Below are 23,356 nucleotides of genomic sequence, written 5' to 3' on the forward strand. Positions count from 1 at the left end.
GTCTTCATTCCTGCGCCAAAGACCCTGGTACACAACACACATTATTAGGCTGGAATTTAGGATTTAGTGTATCTGAACCAGATTTGCCCCATTAGATCACGCCCTGAGATCATCTTGACCATATAATGAAGCACACTGCTGTTTAGTGTAGATATTACTAATTAAGGCTCAGCACCCAAAGTGATAAAATAGAGGTAAAGCATTTCCCAAAATATCGGGAATGCCTTAGCACCAGAATGATGTACTCCTTTTTGAAAACAAAGGAATATAGCTGGTGGGCATCACCTGAAATGCATTGAGTTTTATCTCCATACAGCTCATCTATCTCATGTGGCCCCTGCTTCTTTGGAGCTGACTCAGTCCTTGGATTGTTCCTTAGCAAGTAATGAAACCTCTTTGACATTTGCTCCAGAGCTGAGAGATTCGATATGAAGATGTACCTCTTGGCTTAGTTTAAACTTTTCTTGTGGCATCTTGCTTTTAAAAGCTCCATATTTCTAATCAGTGTCAGTAACCTGTATAATATGATTCATCCCAGTAATTCATCCAAATGTGATCTGGCTGTGAGCAGAAAACAAAAGATTAATGGGCTTTGGCTGTTCCATGCCTGTGGGGTATGGGACCTTTGGATTTTTTTGGGGGGGAAAGGACTTGGAGTTGGAAGATGTAAGGCCAAGAGATCTTTTCTGCTGTTATATCATTTGAACTGTCTGCAGAGCCCAAATGCAGGTACTGCAGATATATTCTCTGTGGGCGCGCCAGACCTGTGGAACCGCTTGCCGGTTGAGCTCCGGATGGCCCCCGACCTTCGCTCCTTCCAGCGGGATCTAAAAACTTATTTATTTGAGCAATCTGGCCTGGTCTGATGGGTTTGGGGTTGGGTTTTTAACATGGTTTTAACTATTGTATATATCGGGCATAAATTATTTAATCGTTTTTTAACTTTTGTACTTTGTTTTTTAGTATTTATTGCCCTGTACACCGCCCTGAGTCCTTCGGGAGAAGGGCGGTATAAAAATTTAATAAATAAATAAAAATAAATAAATATTTAACTCTTAGAACAGCCTCACAGGGCCCAGAAGCCTCTGAAGAATTTGGAACCCAGTGTGAAAAATAGAAATGAGCATCCTTCCACCATTCCTGTGTTCCTGTTAAGATTAAGACTTGATAGGCTTCCCTCACTTTGTGCCAAGCTTGATGTTCCCTGAAAACCTCTCATAAAAATGAATTTTCAGAAAGCAAGATACTGTCCCCCCCAGGGGAAAAAAGGCTGTGTGGGATATGGTGCCAAATTCTATAACCACAATGCATCAACAAATGTGCTCATAAAGTTTTAGAGGGCGGAAAGGGTGTTTTGAAGGAAAATGTTCAAGCAGTTTCAGTGGGAAAAACCTTGACATATTTCCAGACGTTTGGAACAAATTTATGCTGGTGCAAATCGCATCTTGGACAAAAATGATAAATCACATAATAGCACATGTGCAGAAAGCAAGGGAAACCTATTCAGACACGTCAAACTTGTGATGTCACGTGATGTTGCGCGACATATCGGACCTTTTTCCCCATTGCTGGCAATGGGGTGGGCACGGTTTTGTCATGATGTGTCCAGCCTGCGGGCTGGCAGTTTGACACCCCTGCATGATAGGTCCTGACATCCTTTAAATGCTACAAGAGGGCCTAGGGGAGGAGATATGCAGGAGTTACTTACAGAAAGGAATAGATATATTTTCTTCACCTTATTTTTTTACATATAGAGCAGTAGATTTGATATATATATTTATATGGTTATATTATTATATTGCTACTCAGTTTTGAAGTAGTCTCATACTTAACCTTTGTTTTTAAAAAAGGTTAACTGTAATGGTTTTTGAAGACATACATATTGTGACTTTGAATTGGTTTTAACTCTTGACAAGCTCCTTTAGTTCTCTTGGCATGGATTTTCGGGAGTGGTTTGCCATTGCAAACTTCCTAGGGCTAAGGGACAGTGATTAGCCCAAAGCCACCCAGAAGACCTTGTGCCTAAGGCAGAACTAGAACTCCCAACTTCTAGCCCAGTGCCTTACCTGCCAAATCCTACTGTCCCAGGTGACTATATTAAGCCAAAGTTGTAATGGAATATATGGATGACTTTGGGGAAAGAGAAGAGATGCTGCTTAGGAAACAATTGGATAAGCGTGGTAGGAGCCCACAGTTGCATAATGTCAGAGAAAGAAACTTAGGAAAGACCGGCCTTAGTTAAAAGTGGAGGTGGGTAGTTTGTGTCCTTAGACTTGTAAGGTTCTGTTAAAGTTAATGTAGCTTTACTGTAAGGTAGAATTAGTTCATCTTGTCATGTTTTTTGTCTGGTTGATCTAGGACAGGGGTAGGCAACCTTGGCTCATTTATGACTCGTGGACTTCAACTCCCAGAATTCCTGAGCCACCCATGCTGGCTGAGGAATTCTGGGTGTTGAAGTCCACGAGTCATAAAAGAGCCGAGGTTGCCTACCCCTGATTCTAGGAGGACTGTCAGATGTCCCTCACCTGATAGCAACATGGGATCTTTGTCCGCTGATTTGCGTACATGATCTGACTCTCCCGTCAAGGAGCTCTCATCTATCTTGAGATCATTCCCCTGAATAAGCGCTCCGTCGGCAGGAAGCAGGTCACCTAGGAGGGAAGAGAAAGAGGTTAAGCAATTAACTCTGTCAACAAATGCTGGTGGCCTACAATCTTATGCCCTTTTTATCTACAATGGATGTCACATAGAGCTACCCATTTTGCTTCCTTAATTACTAAAAGGGGAATAAGCATGCTTGCTATTTGATAAACAGCGATACACAGTGCTTCTTAGTGCTTCCAGAATTTCAGTGGGAATTTTTTTTTTTAAAAAAAAAAGATATGCGTGCTTGCAATAATTATATTTCTGGAATTAAGTGTAAAGAAGTACAACAAAATAGATGTGAAGACAGCAGTGCACACATATTTGCCACTGCCATTTTATTGGAAGTGAACGAGGGAAAGAACACTTTATCTAAATCCTGGATGGATGGGAAAAATGGCGTAGGTTTCTATTGTGTAGGTTGTTTGAAATGAACACAGAACACTTCTTTGCATTCTCTCTTACCATATTTGATCTGGGCGATGTCTCCCACCACCAGCTCAGCCACGGGAATTTGGACCTGTTGCCCATTGCGGATGACAGTGAATTTCTGTTCCTGTTCTATGCGGCTTTGCAGACCTCGGAACTGCTTCTCCTTGCTCCAGTCGTTGAATGCTGTGACCAGCACTACGCAGATCACTGACAGTAGGATGGCAACACCTTCAATCCAGCCAGCTTCTGACTCACCCTCATCCTCTCCGCCCCCAGACACGTTCCCGCAGACTGGAAGGAGGAAAAAAAGAAAGCGTTGGTTACAGGAAAGCTCCTATTACTCTGATCACACATCACTTCTCCTTAAATCAGGAAGAGGTGCCATGATTCTATCAGCCACAATATCTGGGGCTGCAGGTAATTAGAAGTCCAACTGTCTGTTTCTAAAATTCAGCAACTTTAAGATGTGTGGACATCAACTCTCAGGATTCCCCAGCCATCATGTTGGCTGGGGAATTCTGGGAGTTGAAGTCCAAACATCTTGGTGTAGACAGCGCCTACCTCCTTCTTACAGTCGTCTCTCCTTCTCCAGTAGCTACAGGTCTGTATGTTTTTACTTGTGGTTGTTACTTGTGTGTACTGTGCACTGTGGACAGCGCTTAATTTTATTGTGAGATACACAGTGACAATAAAGATATTTTATATCCTATCCTATCCTATCCTATCCTATCCTATCCTATCCTATCCTATCCTATCCTATCCTATCCCAGGGGCCAGCAACCTGAAACAGTGCAAGAGCCACTCGGAACCGGTTCCCTCACAAAAGGAAAAACTGGGAGCCGCAAAAAAATGTGTGTGCATGCACGTACAAGTGTGCATGCGCAGAACAGGGTTTGACTGAAGAGTGGAGCCAAGGCGAGATATGCACCTACCCGGCATATTTGAATTGATTGGTTGAACTTTTTTAGTCCCACTTTTTTTTTTTGACTACACATAGCAGAGGACTGGGAGCCGCAAGAGACGGCTGAAAGAGCCGCATGCAGTTCCGGAGCCGCGGGTTGCAGACCTGTGTCCTATCCTATCCTATCCTATCCTATCCTATCCTATCCTATCCTATCCTATCCTATCCTATCCTATCCTATTCTATTCTATTAGATTCCCTAGGAGTGAGCCAACAGCTATAAAGATGGCTGATTTTACCACTTAATATTCCAGTATTAATAGGCCTAAGTCTCATACAACTGTCAAGATGAGGTGCCATAAATATAAATATTATTAACCTCATTGTTTTGTCTGTTGATCCATACAGACCATTGCAAAATTGCATAGAACTGGATGATTTCTGCTATCTGCTTCAAATGGATTGAGGGAGAAGTTGGAATTTAATATTTACCTATTAAACTCATTAATAGGTAAGTAAATTGCTAAGCACATTGGTTTGTGCTTAAAATTGTAAGCCGCCCTGAGTCTTTGGAGAAGGGTGGGATATAAATGGGATTTTAAAAAAATGGATGGTAACAGAATTAAACTAACCTGAACACCCTGATTTTGCCTGGGTAAAACTGGTAAAATAAGTCTCAATTTCAGAGTGTTGTTGTAGACTCCCATTTGCACAATCCCTTTTGCATAGTAAAAAGGTAAAGGTTCCCCCGCACATGCGTGTTGGTTGTTTCCAATGCCTAGGGGCCAGTGCTCATCTCTGTTTCAAAGCCGAAGAGCCAGCGCTTGTCTGAGGACGTCTCCGTGGTCATGTGGCCGGCATGACTAGACGCCAAAGGCGCACAGAATGCTGTTACCTTCCCACCATAGTGGTCCCTATTTTTCTACTTGCATTTTTACGTGCTTTCGAACTGCTAGGTTGGCAGAAGCTGGGACGAGTAACAGGCGCTCACTCTGCTACGCAGCACTTGGGATTCGATCCGCCAAACTGCCGACCTTCTGATCGACAAGCTCAGCATCCTAACCCACTGAGCCACTGCGTCCCTCTCTTTTGCATAGTATAAGCATACAAATATAAGTAAAAAGATGAAGCAGCCTAGCAGACATAGGGATGAGCCAGCATGAAGAAATTTGATAAAGTTGGGCAGACTAATATGCAGAATCAATGTCTCTTGGCTCTCCCAGTTGATCTACAAAGGAAGATGGATCCACCATCTTAGGACAAGGCTTTGATGTCATAGCCACATAATTACTACAATTGTTCCCCTCCCATAGCGAGGCTAGCAAGAAATCATGCTAGCCTAAATCTTGTTGCCTTTACAAACTGTATTCTAATGGCCATGATTGGTGGTTTCCTTGATGTAAATCCCAGCCCTATCCATGTTGTATACTTACTGTACATCCTCCAAAATTAGTACTTACAAAGTTCTGATTTATCTCATATATTGTGGTGCTTTCCTCCCCCCCCATTCCTATTATACTGTGGACTAATTGAACTAAAAGTCCTTGAAACTATGGGCTGCCTGGCTGACTGGCTGACCCATGTATCATAAGGTGGCAGCAAAGAAAGTTTTGTATCCCTTGGCTGCCATCTGCATTGAGGTGCTCATCAGTTTCAGGAAATTGACTTTCTAGGTCCATCAAGGACCTTCCGTGGTTCCTCTACAAATTAGGGAGTATCTCCATTGAAGGGAGTTTGCCTGCTCAATCAAGAAGACATCCTTCAGGTTTCCTGCTTCAAGAGCTGAGAAGAGTAAGAGGCCAAGTTTTCTCAATGGCTGTCATGTCCGTTTGGAACAATTTCTCCCCCACTGCTAAGATTTGGACAGCCCCAACTTTGGATAGCTTTTAGAAGATGATCAAAAGAATGTTGTTCTTTTGGGCATTCAGAATCCAAACACTGTCTGATGTACTAATGTCTTAAGTGTTGATGATGGGTCAAATGCTGCTGCTGTTGTTATGGCTATTTTATGGTTTTGATGAGGAGCTTTTGATTTACTTTAGGGATCTGTCTTGTGAATTGCCCTTGGTTGTGTGATAAGAATGGTATATAAATACTCTAATCCAGGGGTTTCAAACTCAATTTCATTGAGGGCCACATCAGCATTGTGATTGCCCTCGGGGGGCCGGGTGGGTATGGCCAGGGTGGGCGCGGCCTACTGGGTGGGTGCAGCTGGAGTGCATATGGCCTACTGGGTGGGCATGGCCAGCTCTACATCATGGGCATCAAGGGTGCCTATGGGGGCCTGGGCAGGAGTGGGACAGATCTGGGGGTCTCTGGCAGAAGGAGGGTCTCTGGGCCAGGGCCAAGGCAGCGGGGACCGTTCCCTCACTGTTTCCAGGATGGCTTCGGGGGCCACATGAAACCACTTCGCGGGCCGGATATGGCCCCCGGGCCTTGTGTTTGACATGTCTGCTCTAATCAAACAGTTTCTGTTACTGGTTGGCCATGGGCCATTGTGGGAGGTTTCAATAGTGGCACTTAGTTATATTTACCCATAATGCCCCAGAGCAATGTTCCACAATTTCTTGAAATGAGGAACTCCACCCATGTGTGGATGTCATGGCAGAGATGGCAGGGATCCAATCTTACCTTCACTTTCTTCACCCGGTGGAGCATAAAAAGATAGTCCCAAAGAGATGATGGCAGCAATTTCCAGAATGATTAGGGTCACATCCTGAAGTGCCTCCCACACTAACTGCAGGAAGGTCTTGGGCTTCTTCGGGGGGATAAAATTCTGTCCATAGATCTGTCTTCTTTTTTCCAGATCAGCTGTGTTATCGGAGAGACCTGGGGTCAAAAGAGAGAATGGTAAGAATGAAGCAGCAAGTCTGTTTGGCCTGTTTGTGACAGGCTAGAGAATGTCAATGTACCAGGAGAAAAATGTGTTAATCAGCTTTCCCAACTTGTTACTAGGCTACAATGTCATTGTCCCCAGCCATAGGTTACGAGGAGGGGGAAGGCTGTTCTGTTCCCAACATCCAAACATTCTCCAGACATTCTATTACCACCTAGGTTTATGCTTTTAATGTTTTAAGTGGATTTCTGCAGATGAAGGGAAGGGTTTAGGTATGCACTCAGAAACCAACCTCAGATAATCCTAGCTCTTGCCTGGCAATTAAAATTACGGTTCCTATGTAGGTGCTCTCTTGCTTGGGGATTGCTGGATGATTTCCAATATGGAAAACAGTGGTATAAAACTGCTTAAATCATGATCTGTGATGAAGTGACCAATGCCATGAGAACAGGAGGGTAAGCTACGTTCATTTATTTATTTAGATTGATATCTAATTTATACAGATGGTCATTGACTTATGACCACAATTGACCCATTTTTTTTGTTAAGCAAGACAGTTGTTAAGTGAGTCTTGCCCCATTTCACAATTGTTCTTGCCATGTTTGTTAACACTACAATTGTTAACTTAGTAACATAGTTCTGGTGTTTCCAAGTGTTTCTGGCTTCCCCATTGAACTGGGATGTAGATTTGAACTTGGATGTCCTGATGTCAGTCCAACACTTTTAAGCCCTAAGGAACAAACTAAAAGAAGGAAAGTAAAGTTTTAAGTCTAAAGAAGGCTTCTTAGTAAATGGCTTTGCCCGATTAAAAATCAACAAGAGATGCTCTACATTCTTACAGTGTTCAGTTACGGCTTTGAGGACAAATCCTGTATATTCAATCAGTTTCAGTGTAGGCCCTTAATGGGGGGAGAAAGATTCTTCCTTCCACTGCAGAACTGCAAGGAAAAAGCAACACATTTCTGCTTTCTATTATCCCCCCCTCCCAACTTAAAATCTGATTCAGAGGAATAGGAGAACTAGGATAGTTAATGCTTTTCTGGAATTCTGGATTTCATCTTGACAAAGCAAGAATAAACTCTGACTTTTAGAGAGTCACTGAAGCCCATTTATTGTAAAATAGATTTGGTCACAGTGGTCATTTTCAGCATGCACCAGACACAACGACTTAGTCCAAATGTGGAGCCTGGTATTATTTTCCTCCCATGACTTCTTCATCAGCTTGGTCTGGATCACAAATCACCAATGACAAGTAGTTTTACCATCAGGGTAAGCAGTAGGGGTGCTGACAGTGTTCTAGGCCCCACTCTGCAGAATGATTAGGAGAGCCTGTTGTGATTCAGGGTCAGCCTGTGGGTTCGGCAGTTGGGTCGGATGACTCAGAGGAGGAGGGGGGTGTTGAAGAGCTTGCTGAGGGGGTTGAAGATTTTGCTGATGAGAGCCCTCAGCCAGGCCCCTCCCACCTGGTCACGACGGAGACCCAGCTGTGTGTGCCTGACAGCGTGGATGAAGATGACCCACAGCTGGCCCTGTTCAAGGACGCCCGACGCAGGAGGCAGTCAATCAGGAGTAAACAGAGGAAGGCAATGGGGCACCTCGGAAGGAGGCAGAGAGAAGCCACGCCCTGAACTGTATAAAAGGGGAATGCGTGGGAGGGCTGGTTTGCTGAAGGCAACCGCTTGATTAGTTCCTGTTTCATAGCTCCTGTTTCATGGTTGGTGTCTTGTTTTGCTGTTTTATGTTAATAAATTTGGCAGGCTTAATTCCAGCCTCTTGCCGTTTGTAAAAGGGTTGTCCCTGCCTTTTCTGCAGGGCCGGTAGCAGTCTGGTACAGAACAGAGCCCTCCCCCAGAGGGAGTGTGGCTTCTATTGTGTTTGGAAGAAAATAAAAGAAAATACAAGGTCATCTAAAACAGCCTCTCAATAAAACTATTAAGTCCAGAGTATAAATCTGTGTAAACTGCATCCTGGCCTACATAGATCATCTTTGTAAAGGAAGTCTAATACATGTTTACTATATCCTCCTCAGCACAATTCGCACCTAAATATTTCTTTTTTTGTTTTCAAACTCCTTCCTAGCCAGGGGTGCTGCTAGGTTGGGTGTATTGGTTTCACCAAATCAAAACTATACAAAAGACCCTTCCCCTCTTCGTGAGGAGAAGTCCGGAAGGGAACTGAAAAACTTCTCATTCACAACACGGTCAGCCTGATCATATCTGATCAAGTAAGGGTAAGATTTCAGAGTCTACCAATAGAATGATCAGGAGCACCATATTGTAAAATGAGGCAGGGCAGGTTTGCCCCAGATTGAGCTGCTATCCCCTCAGCTTCCTTCTTTGCAAAGTTAGGGCAGCAGCCCACCCCAGCCTCCTCTAGGAAGCTATGAACGTCAAGACAGAAACCAATGGGTGTAGGCTGGCACTTCAAAGACAGCAATGAAGGAGGAGGACTTCACCCCAGGCTGGGATTCAGTAGCTCCTGGGAGATGAAAGGGCCAACTGGTTGGCACTGCAGGTGTCTTCTCTTCCTTTGCTTACCTTTCCTTAGCTTTGTTAGGTCCTTGTTAAATATTAAAAATGCCAGAGAGCCAGGCAAACAGCAGGAATGACAGCCCGGAGTTTGCTCTCAAATGCCCTTAACAGCTGGCCCTGGGGTGCCAGAGCACTGCCTCTGCTTTTCAAGACAAGGAGGCAACAGAGCAGCAGTTCAAATTACAGAGGCTGGGTACTCTGGATGCTAAGAAATACGTATTTTGGTTAATTAAAAAAAACTAAGGTGTTATTTTTAGTCAGGCTGGCAAGCTGATTTGGGTGAGCTTAAGGGTGTTTGCTCAGCTCAGTAAGCCCTCTAATATCTGAAAGGAATAATAATAATGGAATGGACAAAAATACAATCTGGCAATGGTTTACAACTTGATCATTAAAAAAAAAGAAACTGAAGGCTTAACAACTGGCAAAGGCTTACAACTGGAACATTAAAAAAAAGAAAGTAAAGGCTGTTCAAACTAATGCAATCAAGGTCAGAATTAAAAAAAAAACAAATGATTCAAAATGCAAATTGTGCAAAGAAGCAGAAGAACCAGTAGATCATATACTCAGCTCATGCAAGTAGATTGCACAAATTGCTTATAAACAATAACATAACAGAATTGCCAAAATGATTTACTAGAACATCTATAAAAATTATCATGTGCCAGTGATGAAAAATTGGTGGGCGTACAAAGTTGAGAAAGTAGTTGAAAATAAATTTAGCAAATTAAAATTTTGTGAGATTTCTGAACAACAAACTGATAAAATGTTTGCTCATAACACATCGGATTTAACTGTGGAAGAAAGTGTGGATAATTGAGGTGGCAATACCAGGGGATACTAGAATTGAACAGAAGAAGATCACAAAGTGTGAAGATCTGAAAGATTATGGCATAAACTGGAAGTTGTGGTCCCAAATGGTTATCGGCATATTGAGTGTCAGACCCAGAAAAATTTGGATGACACTTAGAAATAGTGCATTGAATTTGCAGGAATATTATACTGATATATTACAATTTTTTAGGTTCTTGGGAAAGTATCAGAAGGTCAATACTAGCTAAAGAACTGGGAGCTATGATGTCACATTGTTGTATATATAAAAGTAACAATAATGTATTTTCCTGGTTTGGTTTGGTTTAAAAAATTATATTAAACATAAACTGTTAAGTGTTAATCAGTTCTTTCCTAAATCTGATATATAGGTTGAAATAATTTGATTTTGGACACTGGGTGGCAGGCAATACTTCCTAAATGCACTCTAATAGTTATAGAAACTTGTGGACACAAATTCTTATTTTTTTAAAAAAGAAAAGCTATCTGCTAAGAATATGATACATATAATTTGCAATATGCTTGTCACCTTTTATTACTTAAAGACTGTATTTACATAATCAGATTAGTTAAAGATCCATCAATTTTGCTCGCACTTGTTACTCTTGGAGAATATTAACCTTGGTAAGTTTTTGTTATTATTATTTTTGTGGTTGAGAATGTCTTGTGAGGCTCATTCACTTGGTCAGTTTAAAGCTCAGTGAATTGTGCAAACCCTGAAAGAGGGTTAATTGTTTAACTAGGTTCAGTGTGATGCATGCACACAGCCACAAAGGAACTATTTCTCTCATTAACTAGTAAGATTTCACAGGATATTATAATGTGTAGATGCAATTTCTTTTTGCCTTCTAGGCTTACCAGTTGACTACCAAAAATCAAACCTGGCTTGTTCCCCTGTGGTCTTAATATTTTGTTCAGGTGAAACAAGTAGAAGCAGAAACTTTTCCCAACATGGTGGTGATGATAATATAATTTATTAAAGGTGTATGCTCCTGAATTGCTCCAACTCCTGACAGCTTACAAGATGAATGATAATAAAAAGTTCATTTGGCAAGAAGATAAATAATTTTGCTCACTATTGTCTGTAAAGAAGCTGCTGGATTAAGATAGAGAATTTTTAAAAAAAGTAGCACCATGGATGCCAGGATTCTCAAAGGAATTAAAGTACCTCAGTCTTTTGGGATCAGATGTTAATAATCAGGAAAAAAATATGGTGGAATGTTATCCAATGTTTTGATGAGCAGATGCACTTGTAAGAGTGTTTTCTACCAGCCACAAATCATTTAACTCCCAAAATGTAAACTAAGGAGATAAAAGGATTTGTCCAAAGTGAGCCCCAATGGTTATCAAAATGCCAAAATACAGATCCATTCTTTTGACTGCTGTTTTCTGTTCTAACACACATTCCACAGAAGGACAGTGGAGGATATAAGAGATACAAAACGCCTGACTGAATACAGAATAGAAGCTGAGTATGAACTTCAGAAGCCCAGGGACTAGTAATCCCCCCAGAGGCCCAATATGTTAAAGATGAAACATCTCTAGCAAATACAATCAGACAAAACATTCATGCCGCACACACCAAAGCCAGATGAAAAACCAAGCACATCACACAGACTCATACGCCACAGGACCTACTGCATTTTGAAACAAGATGCAAACATAGACATAGCACAGGCAAAATTTCTCCTCCAACTCTGGCACTCTTCCAAAAATTGCATCCCCCATTGTTATTCTTGGAGCCTGGAGACATGACAGGCAATAAAAAGAGCATATAAGGTCGGTGCTTCCTAATGAAATGTTTTTGAGAACTAGCATTACTATTAGTTAAATCAGGAAGGGCAAACGGCCCAACAGAAAGCAAGAAGTCCCAATGCTGCTTTTTCACAAGGCAACTGGACTTTTTTGTTTTTCTTTGAAGATGTTTCGTTTCTCATCCAAGAATGTTCTTCAGTTCTGACTGGATGGTGGGGAGATGAAGAAGCTTCTTGGTTGAGAAGCAAAACGTCTTCAAAGAAAAACAAGAAAGTCCAGTTGCCTTGTAAAAAAGCACCTTTGGGATAACTATGACCTGGATGACTGAGAATCTCCATAGACAGAAGCCAAGAAGATTGTCTTCAAGCTTATGGGTTTCACCGATTTGTTCCACAACCCAGCATTTTCTCACATTGTATTGATGTCACCTCTTGCTTGACAAACATATAGATTGTATACTCATTTGCATGGACTGATCTCCTATTTTTTCCCCTCATAGATCTTGGTGATGTTATAAACGAGAGTGGTCAATTAATCGTCACCTCAGAAACGGATAGCCTTTGGTGCTCTCCCTTCACATAGAGCACTAACTTTGAACTGACTGGGAATGGACAGTCCATCCAGTATAGAAATATTTGCCCAGAGTAGACATGGGCAACTTTTTGGACAGTCCATCAAGGGTACCAATTCCAAGGGAATGGGACCATTTTATTTTATTTTATTTCAAAATACACTCACTGTATTCACACTTGCATGTGTATGTTTCATGCAGGTTTAAAACCCATTCTGTAGAATATTTAAATGTTCTATTATACTTTATTCTGCCTGTTCATAATTTTTTTGTGTAATCAATTTTATCCCTCCAAAAACCTGTAAATATGATTCTTTGACGCAACTTTTAGCAACTGAATCTGACCCCTGGCTGGGTGACAACTTGTGCCTTCACAAAATAGAGGAATGCCCTCTGTATAATATGCCTCCAACTGATAATAATATTACAGTCCTAAACATGCTTAAAAGGAAAACACTTCAACACAATGTGCTTTTCTTCTGAAACAAAAACCTAAGCAGTATCATTATTGTTTCCCGCAAAACAATAATTACTCTAACACCCTTCTTGTATACATTACATTACACTGGATTCAAAGCATTTGATCTACACTTTTGCAAAACTCTGTTCCTATAGGGTGAGCCTATAGAAAATGCTCAGAAACAAAATTTCAGTTTCTTCCGTGGATCAGAACAGCAGTAGTAAAATTAGTTATGGTTCAGAAGGATCTCCAACAGTCTTTTGAACTTTCGTCTTCCTTGAAAAGGTGAATCTTTCCTGCCTTAGAATCCTGCCCTTCAGTCATTTTTCTGGTCCTCCCTACCTTCAGATCAGCGGCTTTTTCAACTTGAGGAACAGGATTGGGAAGAACCAGTGGGAGGAAAGATGATGACAGTTTTTTGGCAGGTTGGTATAGTTTCAGGGCCTTTCCACCACCAAGTTCTAGTGCTCTCCGCCCACCCCTGAGTCAGCAGAAATCTAGACAAGCACGGAGTTGGCTGTCTTCCTTGCCAATCTTCATTCTACTCCATTGTCTGTTTCCAATAACTTTAGCCATCTGTCTTCCCCAAGATAATTAATGGAGACAAAGACCTAGTTCTATAGAGAAATCTATAACGCTGGGAAAAAGTGGAGAGAAGAGGAGAAGACGATCACCAGCAGCAATATAGATGGACTAAAAAACAGGGGTAGTGGTTGTGTTGTTAAGATCTGAGCCAAGCTGGGGATAGATCACTCTGGAGAAGATTTATCTATGTGATTGCTAAGAGTCAACACCTACCTGATGATGTATAATCAGAAAATCAAAGCTTACGAGTTTTTATAGGACTCAAGGCTGCCCTCGGATGGTGTCTGAATAAGGTAAAACATAACTTTAACATTAGTACAGTTAAGAATAACTCGACTGCCTTGCTCATGGACTGGGAATAAATTGAAGGCCATGCCAGGAGGAAAGAAAGATGTCATCGGGGCATATTAGATAAAAGTGGGGACATGGCCTCAGGCATCTAGCACAGTGGTCCCCAACCTTTGTAGGTTGGCGGCCTGGTGGAGGGAAGGGGAATCAGGCTGCACGAATGTGTATGTGTGTGTGCATTGCTCAACTTAGGCGAGCAGAGAGCTCATGCACATGCGTGCATGTGCCACAGCTCAACTTATGCAACTTATGCCGGCCCACTGCATGCGCAACTCGAGTTGCGCATGCATGTGCACACCGGCCCAACACTCGCGGGGCCAAGTTCCAAATAGGCCGTGGCCCAATATTGGGCCACAGTTTGGGGGTTGGGAACCCCTGATCTAGCACATTGACCTGGGTTTAGTAGGGAATAGGGAAGGAATGTAATCTGTCAAAAGTCAGAATCCTTCTCAAAGATCCTTCTTCCAGTAAAAGATCTTACAGGAATCCAACACAAGGGACCTGAGGATGATCCATTGTAACCAATGTATGACATGGTTGAGGAACTAGACAGTCAAGCTTATTGAACCTCATGGTAAAGGCCTTGGTCAGATTAGATCAGATCAGATCAGAATTTAGCTCCAGTTTATTGTTCCTTGTCCAGCCAGTTAACACATAGAAAAAAGAGACAATATTAGTCCAGGCAATTTATCATGAAATTTAAAACAAGCGCAACAACCGCATCATCCGAAATTCCACCTCCAAACAAATAGGTATACAGTATGAGCTGTGGGTCACCACTAAGGTGCCCTATCAGACACAGCCCTCAAATTCAGGGCCGAGAAAACTCAGTAAAATTGCTAATGCATGGGAGGAAGGAATGAATAGAAAGACAAAAAAGAAGGCAAGTGATGGAAAGGAGAAAAGGACAGGAGTGGTGTGGGACAGCATGTTTGCCGAGTGGCAAGGGTACAGACACAAGAAATATGGATCATCCAGCAATGCTTGTTGGTTTTGTTTTGTGCCAGTGAGAGCCATGAAGATCAGTTTTTGCCTTGGGTTCTGTGTCTCGATGGATCATCTAACCCCTTTTGCATCCTGGTTGTTCTTTGGTTGCTTTTTCTTCCTATCCTGTGCTGTGCTCTTTCCTTCCTTCCTTCCTTCCTTCCTTCCTTCCTTCCTTCCTTCCTTCCTTCCTTCCTTCCTTCCTTCCTTCCTTCCTTCCTTCCTTCTAGCACTTGCCTGCTTCCCCTCCTCCCTTCCCTTCTGAGTGCGATGGGAAAAAGCCTGCATCTCCCTGCAGCAGAGAATGAACCAGCCTTGGCTGCAGCAACCTCAAGGACAATTCAAGGAGAAAGCAGCAAAGGGAGAGGTGGAGGTAGGCAGGCAGACAGAATGGGTCTGCTTTGAATTCCCTGATGCTTTCCTGGAGCACTGTTGCCTTCCCACATTTGGAAACCCAGATTGTTTTATATGGAGAGCAAATCAGGGAAGAGAAGCCCTTGGTTTATCTGCCCTTTTAGAAGGAACAGAAACATCCGCATCTCAAGAGGCAGACAATGGTTAGGAAAGACACTACTTCAGTCTGTCCAAACCTCAGGAATCTGTGGGACCTCAAGGACATCATTCCTCACTTCCCTCCTGCACACACATACTCCGAAAAAAAAGGAAACAATTATCCTCAAAATAATTGGTTCCTTGTTGCTAAATGTTGCTACATTCCTATGTAGTTACTTATTATCAAGGGGGAAGGGGAAGTACAATACCCATGCTTAGAGACACCACTTCTTAGGATTCAACCTTTCCATCCCGACATTATGCGTCAGAAGGCCTTGGCTTACATTAAGCCTAACAAAGCACCACACCGAGAATGGCAAAGCAATGAATTGGGGAAAGAGAGAGTCCTTCAGATCATCTGATCCCAACGTCAAGACCAAGTGGGCCTCGAAACTCTGTGGTGTTTCAGGTGCTCCCAGCATCTGCTGCCCGAGGCGGTTGCTTCGCTCTCCTAAGTTGCTGCAGGGTCCAAAGAGCGCCAGCAGCTCTAGTGCTCTTTGTCCATCTAGTCCAGCACTGTTTGCCTCTGCAAGCAGACAGTGATATCTTTGGGCCTGTATGCAGAATTGGCAGGGCTTTTTTTCTCATAGAACCCTCAGAACGGAGTTCCGGCACCTTTTTTGGATGGAACCTTGTAGGGTAGGCAAGGCGGGTTGTATGACATGTGTGAGTTCCGGCACCTTTTTCTTTTACAAAAAAAAGCACTGAGAATTGGAATATAGAACTCAGACTGAATCAGTTGTATAATGACCCTTTGGAATAGAATGTTACTAGATGTATGTTCTTGCTCTATCTCCTATGTGGCTCCTTGGGAGTAGAACCCTTTTTTAATTTTATTTTGCCAATCTGGGCTGGGTAATGACTAATTGGTTATAGAGTTTACACCCTGAAGGGATCAAAGGATATATTCTTTCCCACCTGTAAATTCATAGTTAGCTTAGAATGTCAGGATTTGGGCTCAACCTATATATCAAAGCTACAGGGTTTCCTTTTAAGTCTGTAATGATTTCACATTATTGTCCATGTTTTCCTTTCTCGTCGGGTTTCCTTGTCAGGTGTAAAACAAAATATATATTTTTGAATTTGGGATCTGCTTACAGTAGTACATGTTCAAACTGTTATTGATCAATATCTCTTAAGGTCTACACAAGCTTTTGGTTCTTGCTCTAGGCTTCCTTGGGTGCAAGAGACCAGTGATTCAATATAACTAACTATGGAATCAATAAAATAATTCTTTGGATCCTTGCCAGTTGTTGGTGCTTGAGGGTGTGTTTTTCAACGCATCCTAGAATAGGACACTAATCCTACTCCTGATTGCTCCCTTTCAGTTTTAACCGATTACGTCTGGTCTTCCGTAAGTAAGACAACTCTCACTAAAGAGAAACCAATAGCCTTCTCCAAGCTGGCCCCTCTCACCTTCGTAATCTAAACAATGTTCAGCATTTGGCCGAACTTTATCTGGGTTTGGGACTAAGGTTCTAGCCTGGTAATTCTGGGATGGAAGAATACTAGGGCTGTATAATTGTGAGGGATGGTGCTTATGGGGAGGGAAGCAGTGTGATGGATTACAGTAAAGCAGAAATTTCCCAGGAAGGAGGGAACATATTCCAGAATGGAAAACAAGACAAGAGCCAACACAGCCCGGATGTGGACAGGAGTCAGAGGAAGATAGTACGAACAGCCATTCCCTAGAACAGGGGTCTTCAAACTCGGCCCTTTTATGACTCATGGACTTCAATTCCCAGAATTCCTCAGCCAGTGTGCCTGGCTGAGGAATTCTGGGAGTTGGAGTCCATGAGTCATAAAAGGGCCGAGTTTGAAGACCTCTGCCCTAGAATCTCCCAGGGGATATCCGGTAGGGTGAGAGTAATAAAGCTTTAGTCTGGCATGATTCTGTCTATTATGTGTAGGACAATACAGAACTGAACCCTGGTTTGGTTGTTCTATGTTATTCTTGGGCTAAGCCTGACGACAATAGACTGGGAAGTCAAAAAAGCATCCCAGAAGAAGGCAGTGGCAAGTCACTTCTATATTGTTGTCCAGACAATTGTGTCCATGAATTCATCAAGAGTTGAGCTCAACTTGAAGGAAATATTCTTTTCTTTGGGAAAGTATTGGATTTAATCGAATAAGAACACTGATATCTTAAATCTTGCACCACACACCAGGAAATTGGAGAAATATATGGATGCATTATATATAATAAAACCATACTTGTAATTTCTTTGCGAAAAAGATTTTTTCCCTTCCACCCTTGAGCAAAAAATTTGGGCACATGATGTATCACTGCCATTACCAGGAGAAGAAAATTTCAAAAACCTTTTGGAAAACAGCTAAAGAAAATAGAGTCAAGGGGGGAAATGTTGACTCTACCATCCTTAGACAGGTTGCCATGACTTGCATCAAGAATGCCTAAAATCTATAGCTCAGAACTCCTACAATCTCTGCCCTTGTGATACTTAGCCTGAGAATACCAGTGGGCAATTTTTAGGCAATTGAGCTACAGTACACAACCATATAATTGACCAGTTCTGCTTACACAACTTGATTACAACCTTGATTAGATATTATATGACTGGTGATCCTACAGAAATGGGCAGACTAAGATTTTCATTTTACAGAGGGAATTAAAATTCATTTTGCCTGGGTGTCCATGTGATGTTAGGTTTAAGAGAAGCCTTAGACACTTTTTTGCCCCTGCTGAGAAAATTATGTCGCAGTTTCTTGGAACTTCAAGGACTGTCATAGTTATTCACCACTGCTTGGAAACACAATTTTCTTTTCTTGCTCTAGTCACCTGAAGGAAGAGTCACAACTAGATGGGCATTAAAATGTGTGAATCTGATACTTGTATAGAATATTTAAAAAGGCATCCAGTAGGGCAGCCCAAAGCCAGAACCCCTGTTGGGTTGTTACTTTTTCCTGGGGATGAACCGGAGTGAAGGAAAAGGAGCTGTTTTGTTCAACCATCAGGGAAGAACACAAAGCACTGGGTCAAACCACCTCTAGAAGTGTTAAGCCGTCTATCTTCCACGGATCACTAAACCAAGCCCTTCTGAATTTTGCAAGCTTTAGTCTGTATAAACTCCAGCCAAGCAGCATAATTCTTGCTATGTCAAGGGAATCAAAACCAGAAGATTTAGGTTAATATAGATTGATCTGTCTCCACTACTCTATTCATAATAGTGTGAAATTGGACAATCTTGATAAATCTTTCCTTAAGTTCCTTTAGGCCCCTAAGCATACTAACTAAAAAGTATGCTCATAACTCTTATGAGCAAATATGCATAGAATTGCACGGTTAGTCATGGATTCTGGCCTTTTATTTTGCTTTAACAATACCTCGCATCAGAAGAGAATATTTTTCCTGTCAGGAATGTAAGAAACTTCCTGTACTAAGTTACATCTTTACACCCATCTGACCAAGTTTGGACTATCACACTTGAGCTATCATTAAGACGTTAGCAGTGGTTAGCAAAATCTCTAGTTCTTTGCTGACATATGGCAGTCATCTAGGTTTCTGCAACCCAGCTATAGTAACCATATGTTGGAGCATGGTGGCCAACCAAATGCTCCCAGCCAATCTCTAAACCGAGCATAAAGCCACTGTAACCCACCTTGCCTGTCCTGCTGGAATTCACATATAGTTATAATGAAGGATAGTTATAGTCTGAAATTCCTCCAACATGACTTTTAAAGCTATCCAATCTGGAGACAAGCTTTGCAGCTTTTCTAGTGGTTGGAGTCCACAGTGCAACGACGTTCTGGGTGCAGAAGGACATCTTTTAGTTTAGCTTGAACCTCCCACCCAACAGCTTTCTTTGGAAAAGCCTTGTGCTGCTACAGTCACTTTTGTGGTTGTTGCTATTATCACCCAAGTGGTGAGATGGCACGCTTCGCCAAGAGTGCCACTTGTTAAAGTGATTTGGAGTTTTTCCCCCAAGTAATCTGAGTAGAGCAAGAAAATAAAACTCTAGGGGGAACATGGTCCAAATGAGTTGTGGCCAACCATCTAAGACTCGGAGAGGCATTCTGATGTTTAATGGATAATTGAGGACTTTGGGGGAATAGCAGTGATGCAATGTCATCACCAGGGAGACCGGCACTAGATTTTTCAGCTCCCTCTCCTCCCACTTTTTAAGAAGAAGTAAGAAAAGTGCATTCTGTGGAAAATTGTGCTGCTGTTGTTATCTGTGATTGCTGTCAGACTTTGATAGGGTAATCTCAAGTGCGGGGATGGGCTTTGGAGGCTGGGAACAAAAGGGGGAGGGCCTTCTCTGTGGGCGCCCCGGCCTTATGGAATGAACTGCCGGTGGAGCTCCGGATGGCACCGGATCTCCGCTCCTTCCGGCGCGGGTTAAAGACCCACCTGTTTGAACAAGCTGGCCTGGCCTGATGGGGAGTTAATTTGGGTTTTTAAATATTTGTATATTTTACTGTTTTATCTTGGGCATTAATTTAATTCTATTTTAACTTTTGTAGTTTTGTACTTTTATTATCTGCCCTGTTCACCGCCCTGAGTCCCTAGGGAGAAGGGCGGTATAAAAATTTAATAAAACTAAACTAAACTAAACTAAAAGGACCCAGAGGACTGTAGATTGCCCACCTTCGATCTAAATAAAAACTACTGGGAAAATATACAGGGTAGCTAGGTTATTGGACTTTCTCCTTTGATCTAGCAGTCTGTAGCTTTGGAAGGAAGGAAAATTAAATGGCTTTGTTCCTTTCTCTGACAAAGGCTCCTAACACAGACATCCAGCTCCCTCACATGTATAGCACTCCAGTTATTTTATTTCAGAACAGGATTGCACAAAACACTTGGCAGATTTAGGCAATACGTAATCACACCCTTCACACATTTTCAGAAGCCTCAAACTGCTTCCTTTTAATCATGTTCACCCTCCCACCCAAGTCTCTGGAGGCTGTTGCTAGAAATGATGACAAATAAATGATATAGGCAGACACTAACTATCTTGACAAAGTTCCCCCTTGGCCACTTAGGAATAAGTGATTTAATTATATTTCTGCGTCAGGTGCCAGGACCTGATATTTTAAGTATGTTTAGCATTCAATTACTGAAAATATAATTAATTCTTATCCAATTAGACAGGCAGACAGAGAGACAGATAGACAGATAGACAGAGATAGGAATGGAGGGAGGGAGGCAGGGAGGGAGAGAGAGAGAGAGAGAGAGAGAGAGAGAGAGAGAGAGAGAGAGAGAGAGAGAGAGAGAGAGAGAGAGAGAGAGAGATTGACTTTGTTTTGAAGGGGGCTTCAGTAGTGCCACAAGATAAATGCAGATATGTATGCTCCTAAATAAATATTGCCGCTAAACTCAGTAGGTCTGATTAATTTGTTAAGGAAGTAATGTTTAATTCTTGGGATAACAGTAGACTATTTAGATTACTAGTGCTAGTTCTTAGTGGGTTAATGGGTTAGTGTAGAACTTAGATATGTGTAATTGACTTTGAGATGGTTGGTTACACTGAATAGGTCATAGAACAATTTTAATGTAAGCATTTTAAATGAAAGGAATGGCTACATTTTAGCAAGTTTCCATTGTGATATTGAGACTACAGGTATAAAGAGAGGTTGACGCACACTCGAATAGTAACAACAATGAGGATAATTTGAGATTATCGAAAGGGATGTACATGAAGAACGGTAGACTTTGGATGTAAACATTTTGTAAAGGACCCTCATAAGATGATAAAATTTATTATTTTGCATTCCTTAAAATGTGCAAGCCAATCCTCTGGCAATTCTTGTTATATAGTAATGCATGTTACTTCCTTTATTTCATGCCACTGATGTCCCTTAGACACCAATGATTATGCATGCTTTCCCTTGCTTCCATCCGTAGTGGGTACTAGGGAAGCCCCTATTTATTTTGCTGCCTGTGTTTCTGGGTCCTGCTCCCAAATCCTGACATGACGATCTCACTGATTAGGAGCCTGCCCAGTCATTTATCTGGTACCTTCAGTGGGGGAAGTCTTGAGTCTTCTGCAGAGCCCGTGGACATCAGTGTAGGTCTCCTGGACTTTCTGGAGAGCTTCAGCCCCACGCAGCTCCATAAGGGAGCGCAGCTCCGACAGGGTGCAGCCAAAACCACCTGCATGGTTCATTTCTCGCCGCTGGTTTTTGGGATAGAAATCCACAGAGCTGTTGGCCATGTCTCCCATGTTGGACGTGAGCCACAGCCGAGCTGGGTACACTGGGCAGAGGTGTGGGGGATGAAGAGTAGACTTGAGCTAGATTAGTCTGGCAGACGGAATGGAAAACCTGTGTGGAGGGGAACAGAGAAAGGCATACATTGGCTAGGAAGAAAAGATCATCTCTGCAAAGAATGTCATCCATTCCCTCTGTTTCCTGGTTGCAAATTCTTCTCGCTTACCTGCTCAGTCCCGGCTGTCTCCTGGATTCATTCTATAGAGCCTCAGGGGTGGGGCCACAAGGTTTTCTAGAGGCCAGCCAGCCAGGGGGCCAAGCCATGGAAGAAGTAGAGAGGAAGGCCGTCTTAGAGCTTGGCACAAAAGGTATTCCTGCTGCCCAAAGGAAACCTGTTAGAAAAGCAACAGTGTAGTTAAGCTCCTGCCACTCATTCAGGTCAGTAAAGCATGAAGCTCTCAAGTCAACCAATGTCTGCAGTGACACATAGAAATAAGTCAGGAATGTATACCTTCCATCAGCACAACGGTTACACTAGTCTTAAAGGCTAATTCCCCCAAATAGGCTTGGCCAGGGCATGTATATCTTTCTTTCTGTGTGAGAAGTTTAAAGAAGTATAACAGGTGCCTTTAAGTATCTCTAAGACTTCATGTGCCTTCCCCTCCCCCCACCCGCCTAAATAATTTTGGGGGAATCCACAGATCTGCAAAAAAGGATGTTGGTGGCCCACATGAAGTCCATGGGCCACACATTTTGCACCCCTGCACTAAGCCCCAATGTGGTATGTTTAATTTTAACTCAGCTTGTTGTATGAAGTTTAACATTAATGTTTTCCAATCAACATTTTATGGTTTAATTCAATCATTGTGCCTCAGTCAAGAACTATGATTAAAATATAGCATGGTGTAGTATGGTGTGCAATTTAAAATACATTGCTCTCTATCCAGCTTCCTTAATCTTTCCTTGTTAACCATATTTAATTTGTTGATATTCTTTAAAATGCTATTTTCCCAGGAAGAGCTTGTAAATCCAAAGGGCCTGAATAAATGTTGATATATTGTAAAAGACAGCAAGATATACTAGGAGAGAATAAGTTCTGGACCCAGCATAATAACATGAAGATAGTGATTCCCAATTATTTCCTTTATGTGAGTTGCTTTACATGCATGTGACTTCTTGGTGGTGCCCATGGATACTTCAAAATTAAATGTACTTTTAAAATTAAAATGGTCAATATTTTCTAAGATATCCAACTTTCAAGAGAAAGTTGCTCTGCTATCTGAAATATTGTGAAATTTCAAGCTAATCTCTTGCAAAAATGTAAATGAAAATTCCAATATTTTACAAGATTTCAACCAAAAACACTGGCTGAACCAGGAACATCTTTCAAAATTTGGTAGCACTTGGGGAAATGTAGTGGAATTGAAACTCAGGACCACCTGCAGTATCTTCAAGGACCACCAGTGGTCCTCCAAGCACAGGCAGAAAACAGATTGTACTGTACAGCAACTTATTGTCAAAGCAATGGAGCTGTCCAGGGTCCTGAAAAAGACATTTCAGCCAATTTTCTGTTTCAATATATTCAGACAAGTGGCTAATACATGGTAGTATCCATGCACACATTTTCCCCATGATTTATTATCTGCTCTGGTCCATAATCTATACAAGTGTAATATCATATCACAGTCCAGTAGAAAATTCCCTGCTTATTCTTGAAGTTACTTTGCAATCTATTGTAAGGTATTTTGTGTTGATACCATGT

General features: G+C 42.0%; 1 protein-coding gene across 17 annotated transcripts in view; it reads right to left on the reverse strand.

Moving 5' to 3' along the window:
• The window catches only part of ATP2B3 (ATPase plasma membrane Ca2+ transporting 3), a gene marked incomplete at both ends in the record, with an annotated part of 85,331 nt that extends 63,723 nt beyond the window's left edge, over positions 1-21,608 (reverse strand). For 11 of the 17 annotated variants that reach the window (XM_083355765.1, XM_083355778.1, XM_083355776.1 and 8 more), the window contains 4 exons: positions 2,526-2,651; positions 3,109-3,366; positions 6,608-6,805; positions 21,404-21,608. In XM_083355765.1, coding sequence (XP_083211891.1) covers positions 2,526-2,651; positions 3,109-3,366; positions 6,608-6,805; positions 21,404-21,608 — 787 coding nt within the window. The remainder of the gene's footprint in view (positions 1-2,525; positions 2,652-3,108; positions 3,367-6,607; positions 6,806-21,403) is intronic. The other 6 variants (XM_083355779.1, XM_083355769.1, XM_083355771.1 and 3 more) reach the window with 4 other exon arrangements.
• Positions 21,609-23,356: the final 1,748 nt, after the last annotated feature.

This window comes from Vipera ursinii (assembly GCF_947247035.1).
Source record: "Vipera ursinii genome assembly, chromosome: 2".
NCBI classification, from domain to species: Eukaryota; Metazoa; Chordata; class Lepidosauria; order Squamata; family Viperidae; genus Vipera; species Vipera ursinii.